Here is a 26220-nt window from a genome sequence, read left to right as displayed (position 1 = left end):
ATTTCTCTCATGGCTGTCATATGAAGAATTTGTCAATGATCCATTTCGTGACCGTGCTTCGACGCGCGGATTCCTCCCCAAGTACGTCTCAATCAACCGCCCTACTTCGTCTGCAGGATTCGTTGAAGAGGAAGTTGAAGATCGCTCGTGATCTCAACGTGCTCTCCACCCCCGCCCCACCCAAATCCCCATCCCCCAAAGCACCCCGACGTCGACAAGCGGAAGCGAAGTGTTTCCAACACATGAGGAAATGCTCTCCTTCTTTTCAGGAAAGAACACTAGTAATGGAGGCGAGAGCGCATCGCGTAGTCTCCTGCTTGAGACCGCATTTCGCTATGATCCAGAGAAAGAGGATCTTGAAGGAATTTTCAATCCGCCATCGCCGGTCCTACCGGCTTCGCCAGACTCAACGCCGCTGACGTGTGTTTTGCAAAACGTCTCAGGCCAAGTAAGTCAAGACCTAGACTATATTCTTGAAAGTCCGGTTTTCCGTTTTACCGGATTAGGTACGTTTCTGGTTAAGAACTCCGGCGGGGGAAGGGCGGTCGGGTTCGCGTGACGTGCCTGTAAACGAGTCTGCGGTTATCCCGAATGCAAATTCGCTTCGCTTTCAGTTTATTGAGGATGAGGACCTGAGTTCCGGCCTCAAGGGCCTTCAGGAGGTTCCGAGCCCGCCTCCGCAGCCAACGCCGCAACATCAGGCGAATCCAGTCAAAGACCTCGTCTCCAGGTGAGTTTTCTATCGTCTGAAATTTTGGGTCGCGCGGTGAACTCGAGGGAGAAGGATCGAGTTCCAGCAGCGAGGTGCGCGGGGAATCCGGGCTCGGAGTCCGATACTTCATTTTTTCGGGGCGAGGCCCGTGGCAGTTGTCCCGCTGTTTGAGTTTCCGGCAGCTCGGCAATTCGGATATTCGCGCGTCGTTTTCCTTCGCTCGGGGCCGATTTTCCGTGAAAATTATTACAGAGTCTCGGTGAGAGGTCCACGCTTGAGGAAAACGATGCGGATTCTCCGATGGCTCGTTGCGCCGCGTCGAAACTGAGCACAGGGAAGAGAATTCAATCAGACCCTCGATTCACGCGAACGTGACTTCTATCGTCGACTTCTGTTTTGATGACCGGTGTCTGTCTCCGACTCCGAGTAGCGTTGGTCTGTAGAATTCCTGATTCGAACGTGGAATACGGCGTCGAAGGAGCTCGTAGAATCACATGTGCTATGTCGCTGTATATAATTCCGAGACTTTGCTCGTCCGACTCGTATCTCCTGATCCTTGCTCCCCATTTGTTGTTATCAATATAGTGAAGCATTCACGAGTTCAGTATGCGCCGCTTCCGAGAAATCGTATGTCGAGACGTGAAGCAAACAGTGTCCCTGCATCACATGTATGTCTGTTCTGGATATCGCCATGCGATCGGGAACCCTCTGTGTTTTCTCATAACTGGGAATTTTTCGGGAGAGGAGACTGGGAGTTTCAATTCGATACGTTCCCTTCTCAGATTTAGAAAACAAGCTGCGAGCGGCAAGGAACAGAGAAGCAAAGAGACGACCACCGTAGCCAAAGAACTCCAGCAGAAGGATGGCAAGGACAAAAAAGAAGAGAAAACTTTGAAAGAACCGCAAAAAGAAATTAAAGACAGATCTCGGAGTCCCTCGCCGGGCGGAGAGAATCGCGAGAAGGACAAAGAAACCGCTTCACCGGAAATCCGAGACGGCAGTTGGTTCGGAGGTGAGTGTTCAAGGCGGGCTCCGGCAACGCCGGAAAATCATTGATCTGTTCACCTAGAATGCAACATTGTTTTTTATTGGATATCCGTCTCGTCCCGGCTTCCCATGATAAATCTCAGGGATCTGCGCCTCGTGATCTCAGTTTTTCTTTCATTGGATGATCATCTGGTTTCCTCACCCCTCTATCGACTTGCAGTCCGTGGGTATTCTCCTCATGAATTCCATGGGTTGCGTCTCACCCCAAGATCTAAGAACAAGAACCGTATTCTGGATTCAAAACGATCATAAGAGCATATGAAGTTGCGAGATAAGCAATCAATCACTCAATCAATCAATCGAAGGAGACTACTCATCACGGAATACACACAAACCAAGAAACTTTGTAAATGAAAAACGTGAAGGATCTCCTCGGCATTTCTATCATTCTCTGGGCAGGGAAGCGTTATTTGGCGAACTGGAAATTATCTGTCGCATACTGCCTGCCTCACAGCGTCGGCTCTGTCGAATTCGGGCTCGGAAGTGTCGTTCCCTGAACAAGCTGATAGAGCCCGAGAGAGTAGGAAGCCTCAGCTCGACGTTTGCACCGAGTGGCGATTGCCAATCGCTGCGTGAGATCACGGGCCCGATGTCGCGAGGTGTGCGCGAAAAACTCCCGCGAAACCCGCTTAAATCATCTGCCGCGGCCGCCACCGCCGTCGTCGTTGTGGATTTTTATTGTCCTGGTCACCGAGATAGTTGAACACCTAAACATAGGCAATAACATCTCGATTCCGCTCTCGAAGCATCACAGTTTAAGCAGCATCATGAAAAACGCGCTACAGAGATTCAGACGAAAGCATCGATTCGCAGGTATCAAAGGCAAAATCGTGAAGAAGATCGAGGAGAAAAGATCGCGCTCACAATCAATGCCCGTGGTGGCAAAAGGAGTTTTCGAGCAACGCTTAGAGGAGGATCGGGAAGATGACGACATCGTCGAAAGAGCCGAGGAAGCCTCTCCGGAGACCATGTCTTTCGAACAGGTAAACAATCGTTGGGCGGATTCCGGGTCGTACTTCCGTTCGCGATTGCCTCCCCCACCCCCAGCGACCCCGAGTTCCGCATTCTTGAAACGCGCCGTTGATGGCTTGAACTCAGCGCCGTCTATCCGTGTTCTATGCAGGAAACAACAGACAACAACGATAAGTCACCCACCTTAAGAATCGTTCCTGAACTCATCTCGGAAGATGACTCGTGGGAGAAGGTGAGTGGCTCGAATAGGAAGAGGGTCTTACGACTGGAGATACCTACAGTTCTCGTCTGTTCCGCTTGACGCATGGTCGCATTTCCCTCTCGCTGGTATGGTCAGATATTCGTCGAATCGCCTGTCTTACGATTCGATGCTTGATTGGCGTCCGAGGGAGATCCGATGAAAGCTCGCGAAAGTTCTGCCAGAATAATGCCGCTTCGAGAGCTCGGAGTTCCCCAACTCCAAAAATTCTCCAAGTCTCACCGAAACGTCTCTGGGAGACCGGGGTTGGAACCGGCGACAGCTCGGGCTGACGGGACCTCATCGGGGATCGAGTGTGCTTACGGATGGTACACGGGCGCGAGGAAAGTATTTATATGCCGAGACTTTTTCGAGTCTCGGGGCTCGAGTCGATGGAACACCTCTCTCTGTTACGCTCTCTTCCAAGGAGACCTTAGCTCATCATACTTAGGCTCCCAGGACCTTTATTCGGCGAAATTCGTCCCTGGGGTTCGCCTTCTGACGTTGGCTTGACTACCCAATCGACGTGAAAGGTCTCTGATCAGCTTTTATCGCCAGTTGACGTCTAAACGAGCAAATGCAAATATAGCCTGTTTAGTACTAAGCCTCGGCTCCCTTATCCGTTTCCACGGAAGCTCGCATTGCTTGGGTCTGCCTTCACTCCACTCACGGGATTGGGCGGGTCGGGTCGCATCGAGAGACATTGGACCGGAAAATGGTTCAAGCTCATCGCGCAAAATACGAAACTCCCTAGATCCCAACTGTTTATCGGCGCATGTTTACCGGCTCTTCCTCCAATAAAGCGGGGCCGGACTCCTCTGACAAGCCCCCTGTTTCACTGAATCCGCCTCTCGCTTTTCAGATCGACTTCCCCAATGCGGGCGAATCTCAGGAGAGCATTTTCTACCGAGATTTCGCTCGCGTGAAGAAACGTTGGCTCTCGTTGGACTCCGCTTACATAGCCAAAGCTTTCCCAGACATCGTCGAAGAAATCCGCGATCTCTCTCTGAGAACCGCGGGGGTTCTATGTGCCGTTCTGACGTGTCTCTTCTGTGTGCCCCTACCTTCATTCATGCAAGGCTTCATCATAGCCTCACTGCTCTGTTGGACCTACAGCATCATATCCGGTTTTCTCTGGCCGCCCGAGCTCGCCTCGAGGAAGATTCCGGACGCCACTGGAGCGCCGAACAGTATGCTGCTAATGCCACGGACCCAGGAGATCGGGTTCCTCGAAGGCTGGTTGAATGCACTATCCGCAGGAGAGCCGTACGATGTGAGAACTCATCTGGGCAGTCACTGCCATTCCGTGCACGTTCGTTTGACGGGGACAACGCTCCGTATCCGAACGCCGAAAGAAAAACTCCCAAGACGCGCGATGTGGAACGAAAAGCACAAAGACATAAATTCGGTTGTATGGCTGGGAAAGCAATGGTTCCTCGAATTGGAGGGAGCTACCGTAGCGTTGCTGCCAGAAGGTGAGTGTCCCTCTGCTCTAGTTCCGCTCCTCGAATCGAATAACTTTCTCGTGGTTCCAATCGAGCGCTCTAAATCCAGTTCGAGCAGCTTGAATCGGATCATTGACCGAAGTTTCCTGAAACAGTCGCTCCTGGATTCTTTGCAGGCCTGTCTGCGACACGTATCTGGAACAAGAAATATCCAATCGCAATCAGCGTTCCGGGGCAAGGCACCGAGGAAGCCAAAGAAGTATTTCTGTTCGCTAGAACATGCCGTGATAAGGAACATTGGTTCCGTCTCTTGAAGAACGCTAGCGAGCTTCACCTGAAAAACCAGATCAACCGCACTCTAGACGCAGAAAAGGAGGAGGAATCGGTGGGCGAATTTATCTCACCCTGGATCGGTGTTCCTTATGCAGCGGAAACCGATCGATCGTTCGTCGTATGAAGATGGAACGAGAAAATTGAAATTTTTCTAATTCGTCGATCTTTCCGTTTTTTTTTAATAGGCGAAGAGCAGGGATGAGAGTGATAGCCCCACGGCCTCTCCCGCTGTCAACTTCCTCGTGTACATGAACAACTTAGCTTTATACAACAGAGTTTCATCAGACAAATCACCGGACGAAAAGAAAACATTCGCGATCCAACCGTCTTGTCCATCAATGGTGAGTGATGAGCACAGGAGAAGGGGACGGACGTTCGGGACAATCCTTCGGTCCTAATCCCACGGTCGAGAGGATCTTTCACGGGGGTATTTTCATTCTTCCCTGTCAGGTACTTGAGTACCGCGACGGAGATACCCAATGGGTGAATCTCGTCGTCGGTAGAATTCTCTACGATTTCTTCACCCAGCCTCGGTGGGCGGAGGCTGTACGGGCCAAGTTCCAGAAGAAACTGTCGAAAATCAAAGTGCCCTTCTTCATGGAGGAACTCACTATCACAGACATCGACCTGGGTGAGTGCCCGGAGCCTGTCTGGAGACAGGTTCTGCTCGATCCGATTCGTAGCGCCGCCCCAGTATGGCGATTCATTCTTGGGAGCCCGATGCTGAACGGTTTATGGATATTCTTCTCAGGAGAGTCCATACCCTTGATCCGGAGGACATCCTCAGCGGTTCACTGTCCCAACACCGGCGTTTGGCTAGATCTCGAACTCGCTTACAACGGGAATTTCCAAGTCACCGTCAATACTAAACTCAATCTCATGAAACTGAAAAAGCAAGGTCTGCATGATAAACCCATCGCTGCCGGCACTGAACAAGAAATGCAGGAGATGACGCTTTCGATGGATTTGAGTCACGATGACGAACCCCCCTCCGAGGACGACGATGATGACATCAGCAGCGGCCCCCAGCCAAGTGAGAAAATTGTGAAATGAATCATCCCTTTGATTGTTCCGTATAATGAGCCGGGACTTCATCTTGCGCTCATTGTCATTGCTCGATGCTGTTCTTGTTGACGAAAGCTGTCGATTCGAGCGAGGGAACGACTGCAAAAAATTTGAAATTATCCCGGACGCTTGTCGAGAATGATGGCGAACGAGTTGGGCCCTGGCAGCCGAGACCGAGTCTGGGTTCCTCGGAAGAGCTTTGGCTAAGTTGAACATTCGGTTTTCAGATGACGCCGAGCTGGAGGAAGCACAGGGTGCAACTTCCAAAAGAATCCTAGACATGGTGGACCGTATTTCGCAGTGGAGTTTATTCCAGCAGGCTACGGATACAGCCTACGTGAAGAGGAAGATGGAGGAGTTCTCCAACACCGACTTGAAGCTCACCATCCAATTAACTTCACTCGTCGGTCGTTTGGCTTTGAATATACCTCCTCCGCCAACTGACCGCTTGTGGTGAGCTATTTTCGGAGAGCGCGTACTTTAGAAGAAAAGCGTTCGGATGAGTCGGAGGATTGTTGCCCGGACGTCGCTCTACCAATCAGACTATCCTCAATGGAAAATAGCTGGTCACCTGTCCGCCTTGGCGCAGGCGACAATTCGATTGCTGAGAGAAAAACCTCTTTTCCAGGTATGGATTCCGGAGTGTGCCGAGGATCGAGTTCAAGGCAACCCCTCAAATGGGCGTTAGAGAAATTTCGTTCAAGCAGAAGCTGGCCGCTGTAATAGAAAGAGCGTTGTTCCAAGTGAGTTTGATGTCAGTGCATCGATATTGTATGCTGTTGGTGCGAGCTCCGGCCAACAGCCGTCGTACGAAGCATGAACTGCGTTCGAGGCGCTTAAGCCGTCCCCTTCTCCCCCGTTCAGGAATTCCAGCGGGTTCTCGTGATGCCGAACATGGACGACCTCCAACTGGAGCTCATGGAAAGCGACGTATAATACAAACCGGACATTTGGTTTCACTCACCGGAATATTAACGGAGATTCTCAGCAACAAGGTTTGGAGCTTCGCATTGCTCGAAGACAAATGAGAGCAAACTGTATCTTCGGATTGATAAGGTCGATGTCGCACAAATATGATCACAAATCATGTTGTGATCTATGTTCTTCGATGTGATGAGGATAGTGGCGTGGAAGAACCGATTCACCAGCTCGCGCCTCGGCCGCCTCGATCTCGAGTACGCGGCTCGGGAAATCGCTTTACACAAGGAGCTCACAGCAATGGTCCGGAGTGCGCTCGTCGTGAATCCGTCTGTCGATCAGATACCGACGGACGTCGACGGTTCCTACATGTAGAAAAAACGGAAACATCGATCACGTATATCAAGTAGTAGTCCAGCTTTTTTGCAATTCCCGTTCTGAGAGAAACATGATGGTTAGTCGTGAACTCACTGGTGTATCTCTCCTGATTCTCCGCCCTGAGACTCTCAATTTCTCCCCGACTAAAATCGATGGTGCCAGGTTTTCACGCGATAACTGAAGAGGCAGACTCTTGCGAGGAGTACCGTGATACAAAGGCTTGACCGACGGGGAGCTCCAGGCCGAACGGGGATTTATTCCGCTCACTTCCGCGGAGTCACCGATATGATGATGAATATTGTGAAAAGGGAGCCCCGTGCTATTGTGATAGAATGAGACAGCATTAAGAAGATGGAAGATACATTTCCCCACGGAGGATTCCTCTAGCGAGACACGACGCATTGGTCACTCCCCGTCAGCGATCGAAGAGCAAGGCTGGTGGGTGAGGGTCTTGCGAAAGTCTTTGTTAATCGATAGTATTCAGTGAAAAACTTCCGTACCATGTAACCTGGGTCTTTCGCGGGGAGGTCAGGGGGATCGACGACCGAGCTGATGGGTGAGAATAGCGAGGGTTCTCCTGAGCGGAGAGAGTACACTCTGAGGAATGGTGACAAGGCTTCTGAATCGAAGACACTCGGTATCGTAGCATAGCCATTTGGAAAAAATAGGAAAAATAATTTCGTCAGCAATGGGGTTTGAATATGTGAGGCAAGAGCCTCACATCTACCGAAATTCGCCGGAGGTCCCGGTAGGTATGTATGCGTGAGAAAACTTCGAGCATCCCAAAGTGTCGACGACTGGATTTTGTGCCGTTCGAAGAGCGGCACCTGTTATGAGATGAGATCATGTGATCAACTGAATAAATGAAAGAGGTTTTGGATTCTAATTTCTCGGTGTATGATGTCTTCCGCTCGTGACCCTCCTCTACTTCACGAGCGCCGATCAGGGACTGCTGCGCGTTTGATGTTGTAATAGGATGGTGTATATGCGCGGCACGACTTCCGCAGCGAATCTGTTCCCCGACTCGCCTCCTTGTGAGATGAGCGTTGATGGGATTATATGGGCACCGCTGAAAACGGGAATTCCCCAGCTTCGCCCCTATCGATTGCTCGAGATTGATATCATTCCTTCCTCAAGGTCGGGCCTTCAAGGGTAGGCGTCGCCTGGAATCTATGAGATAATGACAGACGTTTTGAGACGTCCTATCTCAGTTTGATCCCGCTGTTTTCGAGCGGACTTCCTAATCGCGGCGTGTTTTCATTTTGTTCTCGTTTTGTTTCGATTCGGCATAAGGGATGTCTGCGTCCTTCATTTTCGACACTAATGAAAAACATCGATTTCGACGTTGATAGTCTACGTTTTATTGATCACTGCCACTGCTCCGAGAGAGACCGGAAGCATCCCTCAAACATCCCCATGGTCAACGGACGGCATGGAACCTCGGACTCTTTCCACGCGGTCCGAAGATCTAAGTTCTATTTTTTGATGATTCAACACAGTGTGCGACTTAAAATTAAACTTAGACTAGAATTCAACCGCAGTAATTCGAGAAGCCGATGCAAGGAAGCGTGGTTTCGCGCGGTTTCCCGCGAATCGGTGTCACGCAGGAAGTCCCTTCATCTTCAGGCGGATGACCTTACTCGGGTTTCCGGAAGTTCTTGCCGGCGTAAACAGCCGCCGCACCGAGCTCCTCTTCGATGCGGAGGATTTGGTTGTATTTTGAAAGACGCTCGGATCTGCAAGGGGCTCCGGTTTTGATTTGTCCGGTGCTGAGACCGACAACGATGTCGGCGATGGTGCAATCTTCGGTTTCACCCGAACGATGGGAGACCATCGTTCCCCAGCCGTTCTTCTTGGCGAGGAGATGAGCGCTGATGGATTCCGAGATTGATCCGATCTGGTTGACCTTAAGCAACAAGCAGTTGCAGGCCTTCTTGTCGACAGCCATCTGAATGCGTTTGGGATTGGTGACGGTGAGATCGTCGCCAACGATTTGGATCGGAGTCGCAGCTGTGAGCGAGGTCCATCCCTCCCAGTCGTCCTGGTCGAAAGGATCCTCGATGGACACGATCGGGAAGCTCTTCATGTTGTCCTCGTAGAACGCCTGCAGTTGGGCCGACGTCAGGTGCTGTGACTCGGGGACGGGTGTGGCTGCTTTGAAAGACAAATTGTATTTCTTGTTCTGGCAGAACTCGGACGCTGCAACATCCATTCCGATTTCGATTTTGCCGGTGTATCCGCCGGCCTCGATGGCTTCCTTGATCAGCTCGAGCGCTTCGCGGTTGTCCTGGATATCGGGAGCGAAGCCGCCCTCATCGCCGACAGCCGTTGCGGCGAGGCCGAATTTCTTCTTGATGACAGCCTTCAGATGATGGTAGACTTCGCTACCCATCCGCATGGCCTCGGAGAAACTCGCGGCTCCGGTCGGCAGGATCATGAACTCCTGCATGGCGAGTTTGTTTCCGGCGTGACAGCCTCCGTTGATGACGTTGAACGCGGGGACGGGAAGGATGATTTTCGAGTTACCCGCGAGGTCGGCGATGTGCCTATAGAGAGGAACTCCCTTTTCGGCGGCACCGGCTTTGCAGACCGCCATCGAGACACCGAGGACGGCGTTGGCACCGAGCTTGTCTTTGTTGTCGGTGCCATCCAACTTGATCATGAAATCGTCGATTTTCTGCTGGTCCTTGACATCGAAGTTCTCCTTGAGGAGCGCCGGTGCGATGATGTCGTTGACGTTCTTGATCGCTTTCAGGACGCCTTTCCCATGGTGGACCTTCTTGTCCCCGTCGCGAAGTTCAAGGGCTTCGTAGATACCCGTCGACGCTCCGGACGGGACAGCGGCACGGAAAACTCCTTTCGCGGTGGTGAGATCGACTTCGACGGTCGGGTTTCCGCGAGAGTCGTAGATCTGACGGGCGAAGATCTTCTTGATCGACATGTTTCACTTCGTTTCTTCCGGGAAAGACTAGGAGAACTTTAAGCACAGCAGCGGTCGACTCGACAGCGGGTCTCACAATGCTGTTTCAAGGAGATTGAGAGGGCGCTGCTGCTGTGGGTCCCCTGCCTGCCACTTGATCGCGAGGCAAGATGGCGGCTCTGTTAGAGCCCGCCAGATGAGCGGCTGCAGGCAGGCCAAATGCGAACACATGACCACCACCACTGCCGCGCGCACGTAAGCCAAAGCTGCGCATCTTCCCACCAGCGTTGCTCGCCAGACCCTGGTTCGCTCTTATGTGGTCGCGGATGCATGTTGCGGCTTGAGATTATTCGCAACGAGCTGCTGACCGGTCACTATCGTCGAGAAACACGCCGCCTCTTTACCGCATTCACAAACAACTGTTCGAAAGGCTGCGCGGAGAAGGATGCGCGACCGTCAGATCACCATGTACGGTCAGCCAACTTCCACTAAACTTTCCCGGGGTTAGACCTCTCGAGAGCCGGACCCATTCTCTGGATGATCCGGAATGTTCAGCTCCTCGCGATTCGTCAGGGGAAGACTCGGTGGAGTTTCCACACATTCCCGCGCGGTTCTGGAGTCTCGCCTAAGAGGATCAGATCGGAAGGGAGCGAGTGGAAACCCAGAAAGCTCCTATGAAGTCCCATATAAGATAACCCATCATGAAGGATACAAGTTCCTTAATTTGAGACAAGATACGAACGCAAGAACAAATCGAAAGGCTATCTTCCATTGCGAAAAGCATGGTTTTAATGTAGTCACTCTGTTTACAAGGCAGCAACATCGGTAAATACATATATTATGTAAAGATGTAGAAGACAGTACGTCGGATTTCAGGACCTACTCAAGGCGAAATCCTCGGGTCGTACTTTCCGAAGTACTTGTCTCTGAATGATTGCTGATCCTGGTCAAGGGACAGAGACGGATCGGAAAGTTTCTGGAGGTCCGATTCCTCGAGCTCTTTCACCTGCGGAACATTCATCATTGCATTGTATATCGAAGACTTTTTATTTCAGAGAGGGATTCCAAGGAAGTCCGAAGGCCCCTCCCTAGCCATAAAGGCAAGACAGTTTCCTCACTTTCTCAAAGGTGAAGAGCATCCGCGAAGAATGAGTCGTAAGTCGTTGCTCGCTGCAAGCCACCATCGAGAAACATGGATGCTTCGGACAAGCCTTGCCTCTGTCGAGATCTCGGATGAAATCTTCTCGGAAAACGGGTATCCAAAAAACGAGACGGCCCCCTATCGGGAGAGTCGCTGCCGAGAATTTCATCAAGTCTCTCACCACCTCGTCGAGATTGTAGGATACTTTCGAGGGATAATGGTCCTCCGGTCTGGAAAAGAAACTCAACTCCGATACATGTCATCCGATGGTCCCCCCATACCCCAGGGAAGAAAGATCTCACTGGCAGGAACTCGAGACCGACAGAGACTTACGCGTGATTCAAACCCCCGTATTTATTTTTCCTCGTTCCTATCCGTTCCGTGCTTTCCCGGATACCGTACGGCGGATCAGTTAGGATCGCGTTCATCGTCAAATGTCTCAGAACGGGGAGAGACGAGTCTCCGACGATCACATCCAAGTATTTTTTCTCCACGCCGTATTGCTTCAAATTGTTGTACACCGATTCACCTGCCTGGCGCTTCTCGACTTTGCATCGAGAGGGTTTTGCGCGGCCGTGTAACAACAGAAAGTCGATATCCATTCCTGTGTGAGCCAGTCGAGCAATAAGGGAAAGAATCCGAAGGTCAGATGATGAATACTCAGGAATTCCGGAGAATCAGAATAAGCCGAGTCAGGCTCAAAGGGAAAATGGGGAACCTACCGAGTACATACGCTCCATGCAGGGCCGCAGCAACAAGTAAGCTCGCGGAACCAACGAAAGGATCAAAAACCAGGTCCGCTTCCTTGCTTTTCGCCATGTTCGACATCACAATCGACAAGGTGGGATCCATCGAGGTATTTGCAATGAAGAGACGTTTCTTCAGGGAGAGCCAATCAACAAGATCTCGCCGTCCTTCCGCCACCTAGAGCGATACCGGTTTCGAAAATCATCCATTGAAAGAATTCGATTCATGGGAAATCGCCCCCGTCGTGAGCTGCTGAAGGGTGCAGAAGAGCCACCGAGAGCTTTGGAATTCCAGAGCGGGTTTTCATGGAAGCCTCACCAATCGACCGAAGAAGACTCTCAGAGGATTTTCCCGGAACACGTTGTTCTCCTGACCGTAGTATTCGATTATGTAATATGCGTGTTTGTAGTCCTTGAGACTCACGCTCCCGTTGAGCGGCAGGAAACTCAGCCTCTCCATCTTCGCCACCTTTTCTTCCCGCGAAATCTTCCTTCTTCCAAAAGCCTCTACTTCAAACTTGAATAGATCGTCGTGCTGTGGAACCAATTCACGGATTGAATGAGTCACTCCGCATCCCGCTGTTAGATATTGGACTAATCGCCATAAATGTCCCGGAATAGATCCCTCCTGGTCCCATTTGGTCTCGAATCCCTGGCAGGGGTACATGTCGAAAATTCTTACAGCTTCGATGTCCTGTTGTTTCAGCTCGTTGACCACCTCTTCGAAGGATTCTCCTTGCGCATAAAGCTCTATGACGTATCGGATCAGAATACTCCTTCTGCAGATGTTGAGAATGTGCTCCAGCTCCTCGCAGGCAACAATCATCCATGGAGGTTCGACGAATTCCTCGCTGTTATTGGGTTACAATGTCAGTATGTCTCTCCTGCCTGCCAGGGATTCTGCTCCGCAAGGAAAAGCATAGAATCTCTGGTCGCATACTTGAAGGGGGCAAGGAGACGCAGAACATGACGGAACGGATAGCTCCGAGTTCCTAACCCCCCGACACTGTTCTGAACCAGCAACTGTCAAATGTTCAGTTTGGAATGCCGTGACGGAAAACTCACCTCGTGTCGACCATCCAGAGTCTCCGGCCGTCGATTTTCCGCTCGAGGAACTCGAGTTTGGCACCAAGCAACTCGATGAGCGATTGAAGTTCGGCATGTCGAAATTCAACATGTTCGTGAACGAACCAGATTAGATATTTTTTCATTATCGCGGCGGAAGTTGGGCCGCGATCGATTTCTTCTGAGCCAGTCGGCTAACTTGAGCCGTGCGCTCGATCGACCTAATCCTTTTGTTTGAGCTAAAGGTTGCCGCAGAGCAGAAGAAGGCGCCATGCAGCTGATTAGCACTCTATTCACGGGTGTGCGGAGTGAGTTGCAGCACCACGTGAATTTTCGCTGAGAAAAAATCATTCCATCATCGTCTGATGTTTACGCGCAGAAGAAAGAGTCCCGAGTCCCGAACGAAGAACCGAAGAATAGTCGAAAAGGAATATCCTAGCCGAGGTCATTCACGATGCTGCTCACGGCTGAGGTTAACGCATTTGTGATCGGCAGAGTCAAGGCGGATTGGCGCGCGGTAAAATCGCGTGATACGATTCCACGTATATTGATTGTCGACGACGGCGGTGCTCACTCAGAAGACCGCCGAGCCTGATGTCGTCTGGCACTCGCGCGCATTTTCGAATGATTTCCCTGTATCATGGAACCCTTCCACGTGAATCACAAGAAAGTCGATATCCCTCCAGAGTGGTCATTATCGCGTAGGTATACCAGGCTCGCGAGCATGCGTTCGATCAATTGTGTATCGGCTCAAGCGGAACGGGACACGAAGAGTGGAGGCTACCGCAACACTCTACCGGGGTACGGGGGACTAGATCCCCAATAATCATTCATCATGATTACGATCCGTCGCTCGTCAATGGCAGGCAAGGTGTTCAAGAGGTCGATCACCTGCAACCCGGTCTTAGTACTCCTAGAGGGAGTTAGCTCGATTTTCCAGGTAGCTTGAGCGACGAGGGAGAGACGGTGGGCACCAGCGGACCTTCTGCCCTTTCGAATAAAATACTGGATTTTCGATGACTCGCGGGTCTGCTGTCTCACAAGCCCGCTAATTTTCCCCTCGATGGGCGGGTCTCCCCGAAAAGCTATCGTAGGTGATTGATAAAATTTAATGCCCTCGATCGAGCATCTCATTAAAGAGACCACCATCTTCAAGCCAAGCCAGATGAAGTCAACTTCATTAATCCTCCAGATAAGTTGTCAGGATGCGAATCATTCACTCATATGGGAATAGATGAACCGATGATTCGCGAGTTTGCGGGAGCGTCGACGAACACATAGAGATGATCGACCGCAGGAGATCTGCGTGCGGGATTTGCGTGATCCTCCGTTCAGCAGGAAGGTGTCTTCTGTCCCCGGGGCCTCGATCCCCCATGGGGCGGGAATGAGGTTCCATAGTGAGCTCTCATTACGCGAGCGGTCCGGCGTCGTGTTGGTTATTCCAGCGCAAATATTCGATGAATAAACGGGCGTATGAATTTCCCTCAGAATGACAAATCGACGAGTGTATGTACAAATTGATAGAGATCTTCATTGATCATCATCTCGACGCTATAGACGGTGAATCCTTGGGGGATTTCCAGGGGCTACGGGAACGCTCCGTGGAGTCGGAAGAAGATTTGTGGAACCGAGCCCTACCGGATCGCTCCTATGATTTGGAAAGAAGCTCAGTGAGCCCTTGTCCTTGATGGCCGCTCGCGAGAAATAGGGTGCGATAGCTATTCAGGACACGTCGACGCGCGTCACCGATGTCAACGCCACGGTTTCGGTGAATGGAGTGTCGTCAGTAGCTTGATGACCGCAACGGCACTCTCGACGTGAGTGTCCTTTCCTGCAGAGGAGACGACTGAAAGGAGAGATATGTCGTTTGACTGGGGGTGCGAGAAAATCTACACAGACAGTTGATCACGGTATTCTGCTTTCACGGGGTCAGCACACGCGCGCCAGAGAGACTTCGATCCCGGAATATGATTTTTACCATCAGGAGTCTTGGATAAACTTACCGCACTTCTTGTCTGAAGGCGGTATTCATGAAACTGAACAGTAACGGATCAACGATACAATTCAATTGAGTGAGAGTTTGACAGATAAGTAGAACCAGGGTGGTCCAATTCAGCGCGTCATTGTCCAAAGTATCATCGGATCCGAATAGTCCCGCCGAGAAACACAGCGTCATCACCTGACGAAAGAATCCTCGATTAACCATGAGAGCGAACGCGGGATGTCGATATCGAAAGCGATTTCTCCGGGCTCAGGGGAGGGGTTCGACCTGAAGTGGCATCGAGAGAACGATGAAAGAAATCACGAATCCCAAGACCATCCGAGCTGCGCGTTTCGCTTTGGGAGTTTCTTGGGTTCTGGTTCCGGTGCGGAGTTTGATCGCCAGCAATACGTAGAAGATCGTTATCGAAGAGACCGGTATAGCGGAAAATATCAGGAACACGAAGAGGCGAAATTCGAAAAACCAGCCGAAGTAGAGGAACGTACAGATGTCCGAGTTTGTGCCGGGATGCTTGCCTACTTCGCTTGGGACAGTATTTCGTTAGCTCCCCACTCACGGCACGTATTCCAATGTCCTTGTCCGTCTGGAACGAGTCGCTACTCACAGCCGTAAACGAAGACGCCAAAGAGGTTCGCTGCTGGTGTCAACAACCACACAGCCAAAGCTGCTTTCCCCAGATTTTTCTGGAGAGTACGTGTGATCCGATTCGAGGGGAAGCCCACTGCGAGATACCTGTCGAGATTTCGAGGAGTCTCGGAGGAAGCCTCCGACCACCAAGTGATCTCCGATCTTCGGGTTGAAAGATTCTTGCGAGACTGGATTAGGGGACGGAGGGATACAGAGGGGAACAAAAGGAAGCGAAACGTTGGGGTGAAGGGGTCGGAGAAGCTCACGTCCAACGCAACTCGTGTCCCGTTACGCTGCCGCTATTCGCAACGGGCGGGGAGAAGGGATACGACCAGCATGCGATTTACTTATACCTGTTCAGTGCCATCAAAACCAATGTGTACTGGGTGACACACAACGAGACGTCCCTGATGTACATCAGACCACGGCAAGCCCATTCTCCCCATATCCAGATGTCGACTGGAAATGAATGACTGAAACTGAGAAGAGATCACGAGGACCTCCCTCGATAAGGACGGGGACGTGGACTAGGAACGGCCCGATCTATGATTTCGCGCCGGTCATTCTGTGAAGGTACGCTGACTCACAATAATGATATTGGATGATCTTCGAAGGGGTATAGATGACGACATGCATCAGGTCGGCCAGAGCAAGACTGAAGACAAGAGTGTTCGAGGTCGAGCGCATGCGGGAGGAAAACTTCAGCACGACGAGCACCATGAGATTGAGACACACAGCAAGGATGCAGGTCGGAACCAAGAGACCTGGCACGAGCACATAGATGAGGAAACGCGAATTCATGTCGGAATCTCGTCTGATCCACCCGTCCGAATCCAGAATGGACTGTGCGGACTCAAAGCCGATACCAATGCGGAAACATCATGTTCTCACAGACTCGCCGTTTCGCCACCCTATTTTGGAAAATCGACGTACTCCTCAGACCACTCGGAATCAGATAGCGAAACAATCTGTGGAGCGGTGCTTCAGAAAAGTAGCAGCAAACGCCTCCCGACTCATGGAACGCTCGAAAAATTGATCGCGACGCATAGCTCCGAAACGCTGGCTTTCCGCGGGAAGGCTTGGAAGTGATTGAGTGAGCTCAAGAAAGGGTCTAGACTGGCATTTTTTCTCCTCTCTCGAATGGAATCCGAATCGCGGATCAGGGAGATGTGTCCGGCAAGGCCCGCACGATCCCTCCAGGAACGCCCGAGGGAAGGCGTGATAAGTTTTGCACATCGCCGGAAAGGTTCGTCCAAGCTCACCGCGTTGTCGCTCACCACCGCGCCGCCGACAGAGGGCAGCAGGTCGAGACGACTGTGCTTGTGTGATCAACCCTGAGCAATCTCGAGAGAGACTAACGTGGTGACATTATCAATATATAATGCCGAGCCAGAAGTCGCCGAACCGTGGTTCGCCGATAGCCATGAGAAATAATCGCGAGAAGCGGAGGGCAGCTGAATTCCCGAATCGAAGTTGCAAAGTTGGTTTCCGCTCTGGAAAAAAGTGTCGCGATGGAAGAACAACGGCGACCTGGGAATCCCATCATCGTGGTGAGACTCTCACCCACCAAGAGAAAACTGTAATGCGAAGAGAGAGATTCGGAGCCACTCTTAGAAAGATTGTCGTCTCAGATTTCATTTCGTTCGTGTATTGGCATTGAGAGTTGCATCGCGACCGAGTCGAGGCAGAAGCCGAGGAAAGGGTCCGGGGGTGTTGGGAGTGAGGTAGGTTCGTCGGATTTGACTGAACGCTCCGTTTTGAGGCTTTTGTTACCATCTCCGGGTGACGACAGATTGCGCTGATGATGGAGGAATCAATTGACCATGGATATTTTTGATGCTGCGTCCCACATCTGACCCGCATCGCTCAGACGAATAAGGCCCAATAAGGTGGGTCCTCAACTTCCGGGTTCGGAGCTTCCATCTCATCCATGGACCCCGAAGCACGACCGGGAACAATCCGGAGTTGGGTGGAGATACCTCTCTTGCTCCCAGGCGAAAAAGGCAGATCTCGAAGAACAGAGCTCCGGAACTTCGTGCACCTGAAATCTCGATGCCCGACCGTCTGAAACAACTCTCGATCAATGGCCGGCCTTCTGAAACACCGTTCAGCGTTTTCTTCCGAGGCGAAGGCTCTTGAATGGCTCTCTCTTAGCTCGGAGCTCAGCGCTTCCCAATTCCAGAGTTACCGCAGCCCAATTTTTCGGATAGTCCTCCTGACGTGCTCCATTGAGTTTCCCAGCCTCGAACGCTCCAAGGAATCTCCGATCGTGAGTTGACCTCTGCAATAGTTCCCAGGAATACACTCTCAAGCTGAGCATTTTCGAGCTTCTGAAAGAGAAGAACTCCAAGACGCAAGAATAGCTTGTCATCAGACAACTGTCATCAGACAAGTCGGATTATTTTTCCCGTTTAGAGGTTCGATGTGAGTTCGGAAAGAACGGCCTGAAGCCGTACCTGTCTATTTCATGATATGATTGAAGTTCGACCCGTCAGAGAGCTGCAGTAGCTTTAGCGCGCGAATCTCCGCGAAGTAGAAATCATCACATCAGCCCCACCGCGCAGAGAAGGTTCTCATCAGAACCCCGATCGAGCCGGCGATGGAACGTTGATCAATTATCGAGAAATGGCAAATCGATCGGGGCTATCGTTCGACTCATCATATCCCATCTTTCCCCCATTCTCGAAGGAACGAGAAGACTTGGCGGGCGATTTCGAAAGCAGACGACGCGACGTCTAGGGAAAATTCGTAAATACTTGTGCTGCTGCTGATCAGATCCTTCCTCTCTATTCTCTACGACGTCGTTGTGTTAGCGCTGTTGGTGTGGCTGCTCGAACCTCGTTGATTCTTAGCGAGAACGTGCGAACTTCCGATTCCCGAGCCGAATTGCTCACAAGTTTTCAACATGAGTGGCGAAACGAAAGTCGAGCCAGTCTTAACCGCAGAGAAGGAAATGAATGGGAAGAAGAAGAAGAAACCGCCCACAACAGCTGCCGAATCGAACGGTACGAACGATACTGACGGAATAATCAAGAGCGTCGAGAACGCCAAAATTGACGATGATGACGATGACGATGATAACGTCGCCGGAGCCGAGGGCGAGCCCGATGCTGCCGGCAAGAAGAAAAAGAAGCGCAACAGGAAGAAGAAAGTCAAGGCTCAGACCGATCCGCCGTCGATCCCGGTAATCGACTTGTTCCCTGATGGCAACTTTCCTACTGGTGAGATCGTCGAACACCCAACGCCGAAAGACATGCTCAACGACCAGACTGCAAAAAATCGCATGACATCTGCGGAAAAGAAAGCTCGCGATGCCATGTCCGACATGGAGTACAGAGAGATTCGTCTCGCAGCCGAAGTTCACCGTCAGACACGGCAGTACATGCAACGATACATTAAGCCGGGAATGGATATGATACACATCTGCGAGACTTTGGAGAACACGGCTCGGACGCTGATCAAAGAGAACAAACTCGAGGCGGGTCTCGCCTTCCCCACTGGCTGCTCCCTGAATCATGTTGCGGCTCATTACACACCGAATGCAGGAGACCCAACTGTTTTCAACGCCCAGGACGTGTGCAAAATCGATTTCGGAACCCACATCAATGGCCGCATCATCGACTGCGCGTTCACGTGGACCTTCGATAATAAATACGATAAGTTATTAGAAGCTGTTCGGGAAGCGACCTATGCCGGAATCAAAACCGCGGGAATCGATGTCCGTCTGTGCGATATCGGTGAAGCCGTACAAGAAGTCATGGAAAGCTACGAGGTGGAAATCGACGGCAAAACCTACCCGGTCAAGTGCATCCGAAATCTGAACGGTCACTCGATCGCTCCCTACCGGATCCATGCGGGAAAAACCGTCCCCATCGTCAAGGGCGGTGAGCACACCCGCATGGAAGAGGGCGAAGTTTTCGCTATTGAGACTTTCGGTTCGACCGGTCGAGGAATGGTACATAACGATCTTGAAGTGTCGCATTACATGAAGGATTTCGACGTGGGACACGTTCCTCTGCGGCTGAATTCATCGAAACAACTCCTGAGAGTTATCGACGAGAACTTCGGTACGCTCGCCTTCTGCCGTCGCTGGCTCGACAGACTCGGTCAGAGCAGATACCTTGCCGCGTTGAAAGATCTGTGTGACAAAGGCATTGTGGAAGCATACCCTCCGCTTTGCGACATCAAGGGATGTTACACCGCACAATACGAGCATACCATTATCCTGAGACCCACGTGTAAGGAGATCGTTTCTAAGGGCCTGGATTATTGAAAGACTAGGGAGTTTCTCTCCGTCTCTCGCGCTAGCCATCAGATCACGTCAATCTTTCCGAGGTGCCTCCGTTCACTTCGAAGAATAAATGAGGTTTTCGGGTTTTGGAAAGCTGCTTCAAGTATTTTCGATTTTGTTGTTCATGGAGACCATCGCCCGAGTTCTCCTCCCGCTCAGGTGGTAATATAGCTCCCACTTTTTCTCCAGTAGCGCCGGGAGTATGAAAATTATGTCGGCACTTTCCTCTTTCCTTCATGGCGTGGAGGGGTGAACTGATCGCTCTCAGCGGATCTCTGAGGTAGTGTCGCGCTGCCACCCAGCCTGTGACGTCATTGTGGGGCTGGGGGAAGGTCCAAATTTAATTTATGGTTATGATCATGGTGTTGGAGAGATGACTGACGGACGTAACATTGACGTGGGTTCTCGGTGCTCGTCGTCATGCGAGCAGGGATCCCCGAGCCCCGGGACTCCGCGAGAGACTCCAGCTCGAGGCTCTCGGGAGCTCATGATGAGCAAGTTTGTTATGACGGAGAAACCAGTGTGTTATCTACATGCAGCGAGGTTAGAGACGTCTCATCGGAGCGAGACACTGTTTCTGTCGGAAATGTTCTTGTTGATAACGATAACCAATAAACTGATTATTTCGATTCGGTCTATTCGTGCAATAACAGCTCATTCCATGGTATGCTCGAGCATTGGCAATTCACATAGAATAGGATTACAAATGCCACAAACTTGATGTGGAACTCGGTTAACGAGCAGCAGCGTTTCCAGGATTTTTTTTCGGCGAGGGGGGGGGGGAACCAGATTCTGGGGGGAGCATGGCCCTCTCTCCGGATACGCCTCTGTTAAGGAGCTCTCGATGCCGCTGCAAGCGCGGAAATGGCTGATTTATCGCAAAGCGGACTCCCGACGCACAATCCTGAGAATCGAAGGGCTTGTATCCAAGCCCGGTCGAGAGCCGAACCACGATACACAGAGATTGATGCGAACAGTATGTATTCAATTGTATCACGGGAAACGAAGGGATGTCGAGCATCTCAAGTCGCTGGAGCGTGGCGGATCCCATGTTCAGATATCGGTGGGTAAATTCCGATGTCTTTCCCGATGGCAATGATCCCTTTCCTGAGACGGAAGGGGTCTCGGGACTTTGGTGAGCGTCCATTCTCACGCTTCGAGGTCTAGTCCAAGTCTCAGAGCTTGGCGCATTGAACGTTGTCAGATCGAGGCGTTGGCCACCGACCTCAGATGAGCACCAATCATCTTGATGGAGTGTTCGAAAAAGGATGAGCGGATGACACGCCGAATTTCTCGTGGATAGGAGCGATATCATGCACCTAGCCCGAGCACGGGAATAGGGACTGTGGAACACCAAAGCCCCAGGCTAAACCTCCAGAGTACTGTGTCGATCGAGAATTCGAGCCATCGGCGGAATTCCTGAATTCGGGATCGCCTAAATTTCGGCGCGACTCGGCGGCGGACGGAAGCTCTTCACGGAGCGTGGACGCAAGCGGGCACGCTCGTACCTTATACGCTGCACCTCCCAAATACGCGCCCTGATATCGGGGGAGCTTTCGAGCAGGTTGCTGCTCTCCCGGATCACAACGATAGGCGTCGATACGCGACGACACTTGACGGCACTCCCACGGGATGCCTTAGACGTCTTCGTGGATTTACGTTCATTCGGACGTATGTCGCGGGCGACCGTCAATGCTTCTACCCACCCTTTTCCTTCCGCATTTCGCCTTACGGCACTTCTCGTTGCCGTTCACTATGGATCGCACGTATGGATTGAGCACCCCAAACTTACCGTCTCATGAGCATTTCAATGTCGACGAGTGCAACCGAATATCCTGCCACTGGAACCTAGCGCATCTTCGGAGGAAGAGAAGCGAAGGTAATCAGCCGATATTCGAGACTTCGGTGACACTCATTCACGATTCATGATTTTGCTTGACACCATCCCTCCTTATCGAAGTTCGTAGTCTCTCCGTCAGGAATGAGGATGGATACCGAATCGTTCATAGGGGCTCCTATTCCCATATACAGAAGCAAGCAAACGAACGGGACGAATCTCCCAAAAATTCGGAGCGTCCTCAATCGGTTCGAAATTCATCATCTTATCGCTATTCGTCGCACCGCAGACTAATCGCTCGGAACTAGCACTTTTTATCGCACCGCAGCTCGTGGGCGAGTAGAGTCCCGGATCGGGTTCCCCAAGAAAGGGTCTCTGGATCACGGTCGCATCCAGGAGCGTGTCGAGTTCCGTTTCTTCAGGAGGCCAACTCAGATTCTAGAAGGGCGGAGGACGCGAATGAGTTGAGAATGATGCTGCACCTCCTCGCGGCCTATGCTCCGGTATTGGGACAGGAATCTCTTCGTTAGTGAAGCCTCCTTGCCCCCCCCCCCTGCTTGGGTGAGCTCCTGCTTGAGGATTTAGAGATCGATTATTCTGCTTGTAATTAATGATCGTAATCAAGGCTCAATCCTATCATCCGAAGGCACAAGTGGAAAGTCCCGCTGTGCGCATCGCCTCGCAGTGAGCTACGCGAGCAGCGTAAGGTCAAGAGGAAGGCTCCACTGCGATTACGAGATTATCAATTGGGTCAAGGGAAAGCCATCGGACTCGATTTCTAAGCCTTCCCGAGGGGATCTTCTCGATTAGACTCCGTAGGTACCAATCCGGGAGCGAGCAGAGGAGGGAGATGGGTCATTCCGAACGGCATCGATATTACCGCGGGCCGACGATTCCAAACTCGACGTCCAACAAATGGGAATTCCCTTCGGAATCTCGATGGAGCTCATCGGAGGAATAATCGACATGTACCGAGATGTAGAATGGATCTGGAAATACTAAAGACTAAACCATATCGTCTGCGAATGCAACGGGGCATTTTGCGAGGCAGAGGGAATACTGATGCAATCGGGACTGGGCGAAGAACTCACCTCAGGGAAATAATGGCAGCACCGAGAGAATCCTACAGCCGTGGGAGAAAGACATTTGTACTATCCGCTGAACACTCGCCATCCGAGCGGGAACTTTACATCATGTGAGGATTGAGGATACAGGAATACCGGGACCGATCGAGAATATTCTCCGAGGAGCTCCGCAAAGAATATGAAGGGTATAGACCGAAGGCTTGATTTGCGAACCCCGATCGGTTATCAATCCCAATTGCTCACCAGGCCATCCGAGACTGAGTGAGTGAAGGAACCCCAGCATCCTCGGATCAGCCAGATCTTCGGCTGAGCACAGGCGCAACATGACAGTCCAGGAAAGTTCTTAGAGTTCTTTCTCTGACTTCCTCATGGCTAACGATAGATAAGCATACCGCCAACGAGGAGTGTGCGCCTCCTCGCATCTCGGTGAAGCTCGGAGCGTACGTCAATTCCACGACGTGCGTGGTCTTAGCACGCTACGGCGGCTCTCCAGGAAAGGGGGACAAGATCAAAACAACAAATAGAGACTACCCCGGCGCCCGGCCACAGTCTTGGAGAATTCGCACAATCGCGAGGAGCTCCGATCGAGATTTCGAGGTCGCACGATAGAATGTCGGGCTCCTCCTCGATCGAGCTCTTTGCTTTCGATCACCTGCTGGTGCAGCTCACCCAGGTCGCAGAGCTCCGCGACGGTCGGGACCCCGTGCACAGGGGACTCGAGGGGTTCAGACGGTCCCTCTTAGTGAAGTCACCGCGGCGTTACTCTTTCGCACAATACTACCCGCTGCCGATCTTCAACAATGAAAATGACATCGAAATTCTAGAGGCCCAGATACGAAGTGGCTATTACGTGGAATTCGTCATCCAGTGCTGTTCCATCGTCGAAGCTTCGCTGAAGTTCGAGGAATCGCCCCACGTCTACCTGTCGAGAGAATCAACATGGATTTTCGATTACGCTCGCACTCTAGGAGAGATCGCCATTCTCATGCGCCGTCTCTGTTTCTGGCCCAGATCGTCCCAGTTGAGCAGAATCCTGGAAGAAAAAGTGGTGGAAGCTTCGCACCGGTGCGCGATGACCAGGGTACCGACTTGGCAAGAACTTCTGATGTTCTTCCAGACGGCCGATGCTTTCCTGAGCCGACACATACTGATGGTACTGAACGTTTCCTTCCGACCGGCTCGGGACGAGATACCGAGGCCCGCCCTGTGTCTCTTGTTGAGCTGCATTGCTCGGCACGTCGGCGACGGGCGCTACGGATTCTCAATGAAGCCCTCTCGTGACTTCATATTGCGGCTCGTGTGTCTCGGAGCAGCGCTAACCGTCTCCAGGGACGAGCATGGCAAACTGTGCGGCCTTCTCCTCAAGTTACTCCGACTCCAGGAGGCTCCATGGTGGCTGACGCACGAAGAGTACAAGTGGGGTCCAGAGCCGACGGTACTCGCTCGCCTGGCAGGAATCCCCTGGACCTGCGAGGAACGCGACGAATTGATGAGACACGCGTGCTGCAGCTTGGACATTCGGTTCGAGCAGAAGAGGTTCTACGAAACTCGGTGCCCAACTCTTCAGTGTTTGGCGTCTCAACATCTAAATGAGAGACAATGGCGAGAGTTGCCGGAATCGCTAAAAGCCAAAGCGCGCAAGCACTTCAGGCAATAAGGTATTTCATCTACGCATACGTACATATAATCATTGTGGATAATCATGGAGAAATAAATGAGAGCCATCACCAATCGGTCGCTCGCTCGCTTGAATTCGCTTGAACCAAATGAGTCCGCGCTCAGGCTAAGGCATCGGAAGCCGATGCTGACATCGATGTCGGCATTCTTTGAAAGGAAGGCATCCAGCCCGCAAGCTTCTTGGAAAGCGAGGTATCCAAACTGAAACGTTCCCCGGAGGCCTGCGCCATGCGCACGATATGCAATGGATATTATGACCTTGGCGTATATGGACGCCTCGATTCGTTCTTCCCTCTCGTCCAGGTTAGTCGCCTGCCGATCGCCACGGGATCCTTGCTTGCGTCTTAGAAAAACGTCGGCTTCGCCATTAGCGGTAAATTTCATCATCGAGGATCAAATCTCCAGAGGAGCACACCGCTGGTTGTGCTCTATCGAATGGCAGGGAACGGGCTCCTATTCGCATGGCTTGATCTGGTTCCCGAATGAAGTCAGTCAGTCAGTCAGCTTCCTGTGCTCTCGACTATTTCATCTAATAATATGGGTTCAGATGCTCGACCAGACCCTCGACTCTGAAGGTGCCGAAGATGGCCGCCCCCAGCCTTGTCAGTATTGTCGACGAAGCCCTCAACGATACCCTCCACAAGACAGCGAGATATCCTGCCGGACGCGAAGTGACTTCTCGACAGAGATCGAGAAGAGGCGGAGCGCGCCGAATTCACAACTGTTCTCGGGAATGTTCGAAGCCCATATCAGTGCAGAAAGATGTGATTTAGTCCTTTCCTTGGATCCATCCGCGAGTAGCGTCTGCAATATCAGCAGTGACATGACAGTTGTCCAGGTCAGAAGAACTTCGGAACCCATCGTCGAGCACGGACGATATCGCTTCGAGCGCTCCCGGCTGCGAGCTGTGGGCAATGACGCATAGACTCTGCGAATTTCGTACATTCGCAAGAGCGTAGACCGACCAAATTCACGTGTGGAAAGCTTCTGATGAGCTCTCGCCATCGTTTCAGGGCGAGGGAAACTCTCAGGTCAGGGTCAGGACACCGCAATCAGGTCCTCTCATATTCGAAAAATATCACAGATGATGGATCAAGCCAGATCTTTCGAGCAAAATGCTTGGAGTGCCTCCAAATGCCCATTTCTAGTATAAACCTTATTCTCAAAACTAGGATATACCGAAATCGATTACCCCAGGCATACTTTCCAGCTCGTGAGATACAGAGAGCTAAGGGATTTGAGACCTGATTCCCTACCCTCCGTTTCTATGAGAGAACAGGGACATACAGAAATTCTGAGCGCCTATTGTGCGCTCTCCCCGGATCTCTCCTCCAAGGAATGCGTTTGCGACGCTCGCCCTCGGTCCGGAAGCAAGCGCAATGGCCGATGAAATGAGATTTCTGGATTTGCGCGATAAACGCCTCTGCGCGACGCGCCGTTCTCCCCATACGATTTCGTGGCGCTATCCCTCTGTTTGGAAATCGAAGTCTCGCGCGATGTTGATATCGCGCCACAATAAACTTGTGCAATCTGAGCTGTTCTGCTGCTCCTCGTACATACACGGGGACCTCCTCGAATTGTAAACGACATGGGTTGCTCCCCGGACTCCTACTATTCTGCGGTGCTCAAGAACGGTCGCGCCGAGGCTCCTGAATCATTCCTGAGAAGAGTTACGGCTATGGTCGCTGTCGACGTCGATTTGGACGAAGACTCTGTCTTCA

General features: G+C 51.7%; 5 protein-coding genes across 5 annotated transcripts; 2 read left to right on the top strand and 3 right to left on the bottom strand.

The window, feature by feature from the left end:
• Positions 1–2649: 2649 nt before the first annotated feature.
• On the top strand, positions 2650–7238 carry LOC100898244 (testis-expressed protein 2). Its single transcript, XM_029113049.1, has 10 exons — positions 2650–2742; positions 2883–2963; positions 3832–4444; positions 4591–4799; positions 4933–5088; positions 5198–5378; positions 5499–5780; positions 6040–6265; positions 6441–6555; positions 6677–7238. The coding sequence occupies exons 1-10, from the start codon at positions 2728–2730 to the stop codon at positions 6746–6748; spliced, it is 1950 nt and encodes a 649-aa protein (XP_028968882.1). The 5' UTR covers positions 2650–2727; the 3' UTR covers positions 6749–7238.
• A 1207-nt stretch (positions 7239–8445) lies between these two features.
• Positions 8446–10146, bottom strand: Eno (alpha-enolase). The gene has a single exon (XM_003738504.2). It carries the CDS (start codon positions 10047–10049, stop codon positions 8745–8747), a length of 1305 nt encoding a protein of 434 aa, XP_003738552.1. The 5' UTR covers positions 10050–10146; the 3' UTR covers positions 8446–8744.
• Positions 10147–10792: 646 nt separating this feature from the next.
• Positions 10793–13216, bottom strand: LOC100905753 (tRNA (guanine(10)-N2)-methyltransferase homolog). Its single transcript, XM_003738505.1, has 7 exons — positions 12981–13216; positions 12598–12766; positions 12235–12450; positions 11892–12093; positions 11503–11773; positions 11147–11399; positions 10793–11034 (listed from the first exon to the last, which is right to left on the bottom strand). The coding sequence occupies exons 1-7, from the start codon at positions 13124–13126 to the stop codon at positions 10912–10914; spliced, it is 1380 nt and encodes a 459-aa protein (XP_003738553.1). The 5' UTR covers positions 13127–13216; the 3' UTR covers positions 10793–10911.
• A 1486-nt stretch (positions 13217–14702) lies between these two features.
• Positions 14703–16652, bottom strand: LOC100898103 (allatostatin-A receptor). Its single transcript, XM_029113061.1, has 6 exons — positions 16197–16652; positions 15963–16068; positions 15587–15714; positions 15250–15500; positions 14984–15159; positions 14703–14826 (listed from the first exon to the last, which is right to left on the bottom strand). The coding sequence occupies exons 1-6, from the start codon at positions 16408–16410 to the stop codon at positions 14703–14705; spliced, it is 999 nt and encodes a 332-aa protein (XP_028968894.1). The 5' UTR covers positions 16411–16652.
• A 1758-nt stretch (positions 16653–18410) lies between these two features.
• Positions 18411–20513, top strand: und (methionyl aminopeptidase und). The gene has a single exon (XM_003738506.2). The coding sequence runs from the start codon at positions 18515–18517 to the stop codon at positions 19880–19882; it is 1368 nt and encodes a 455-aa protein (XP_003738554.1). The 5' UTR covers positions 18411–18514; the 3' UTR covers positions 19883–20513.
• The last annotated feature ends 5707 nt before the right edge of the window (positions 20514–26220 follow it).

The sequence above is a fragment of the Galendromus occidentalis genome, unplaced genomic scaffold (assembly GCF_000255335.2).
Source record: "Galendromus occidentalis unplaced genomic scaffold, Mocc_1.1 scf7180000076006, whole genome shotgun sequence".
Lineage (NCBI taxonomy): Eukaryota > Metazoa > Arthropoda > Arachnida > Mesostigmata > Phytoseiidae > Galendromus > Galendromus occidentalis.
This window is presented reverse-complemented; position numbering and strand designations above follow the sequence as displayed.

Coding starts and splice junctions, on each gene's coding strand:
- LOC100898244 (XM_029113049.1), top strand. Junction 5,089..5,197: donor AACCGTCTTGTCCATCAATG/GTGAGTGATGAG, acceptor CTTCCCTGTCAG/GTACTTGAGTACCGCGACGG. Junction 6,266..6,440: donor CCGCCAACTGACCGCTTGTG/GTGAGCTATTTT, acceptor CCTCTTTTCCAG/GTATGGATTCCGGAGTGTGC.
- Eno (XM_003738504.2), bottom strand. CDS start 10,049: ATGTCGATCAAGAAGATCTTCGCCCGTCAGATCTACGACTCTCGCGGA.
- LOC100905753 (XM_003738505.1), bottom strand. CDS start 13,126: ATGAAAAAATATCTAATCTGGTTCGTTCACGAACATGTTGAATTTCGA. Junction 12,767..12,980: donor CTCTGGATGGTCGACACGAG/GTGAGTTTTCCG, acceptor ACCCAATAACAG/CGAGGAATTCGTCGAACCTC. Junction 11,774..11,891: donor GCATGGAGCGTATGTACTCG/GTAGGTTCCCCA, acceptor TGGCTCACACAG/GAATGGATATCGACTTTCTG.
- LOC100898103 (XM_029113061.1), bottom strand. CDS start 16,410: ATGAATTCGCGTTTCCTCATCTATGTGCTCGTGCCAGGTCTCTTGGTT. Junction 15,715..15,962: donor GTTTTGATGGCACTGAACAG/GTATAAGTAAAT, acceptor AAATCTCGACAG/GTATCTCGCAGTGGGCTTCC. Junction 15,501..15,586: donor TGGCGTCTTCGTTTACGGCT/GTGAGTAGCGAC, acceptor TCCCAAGCGAAG/TAGGCAAGCATCCCGGCACA.
- und (XM_003738506.2), top strand. CDS start 18,515: ATGAGTGGCGAAACGAAAGTCGAGCCAGTCTTAACCGCAGAGAAGGAA.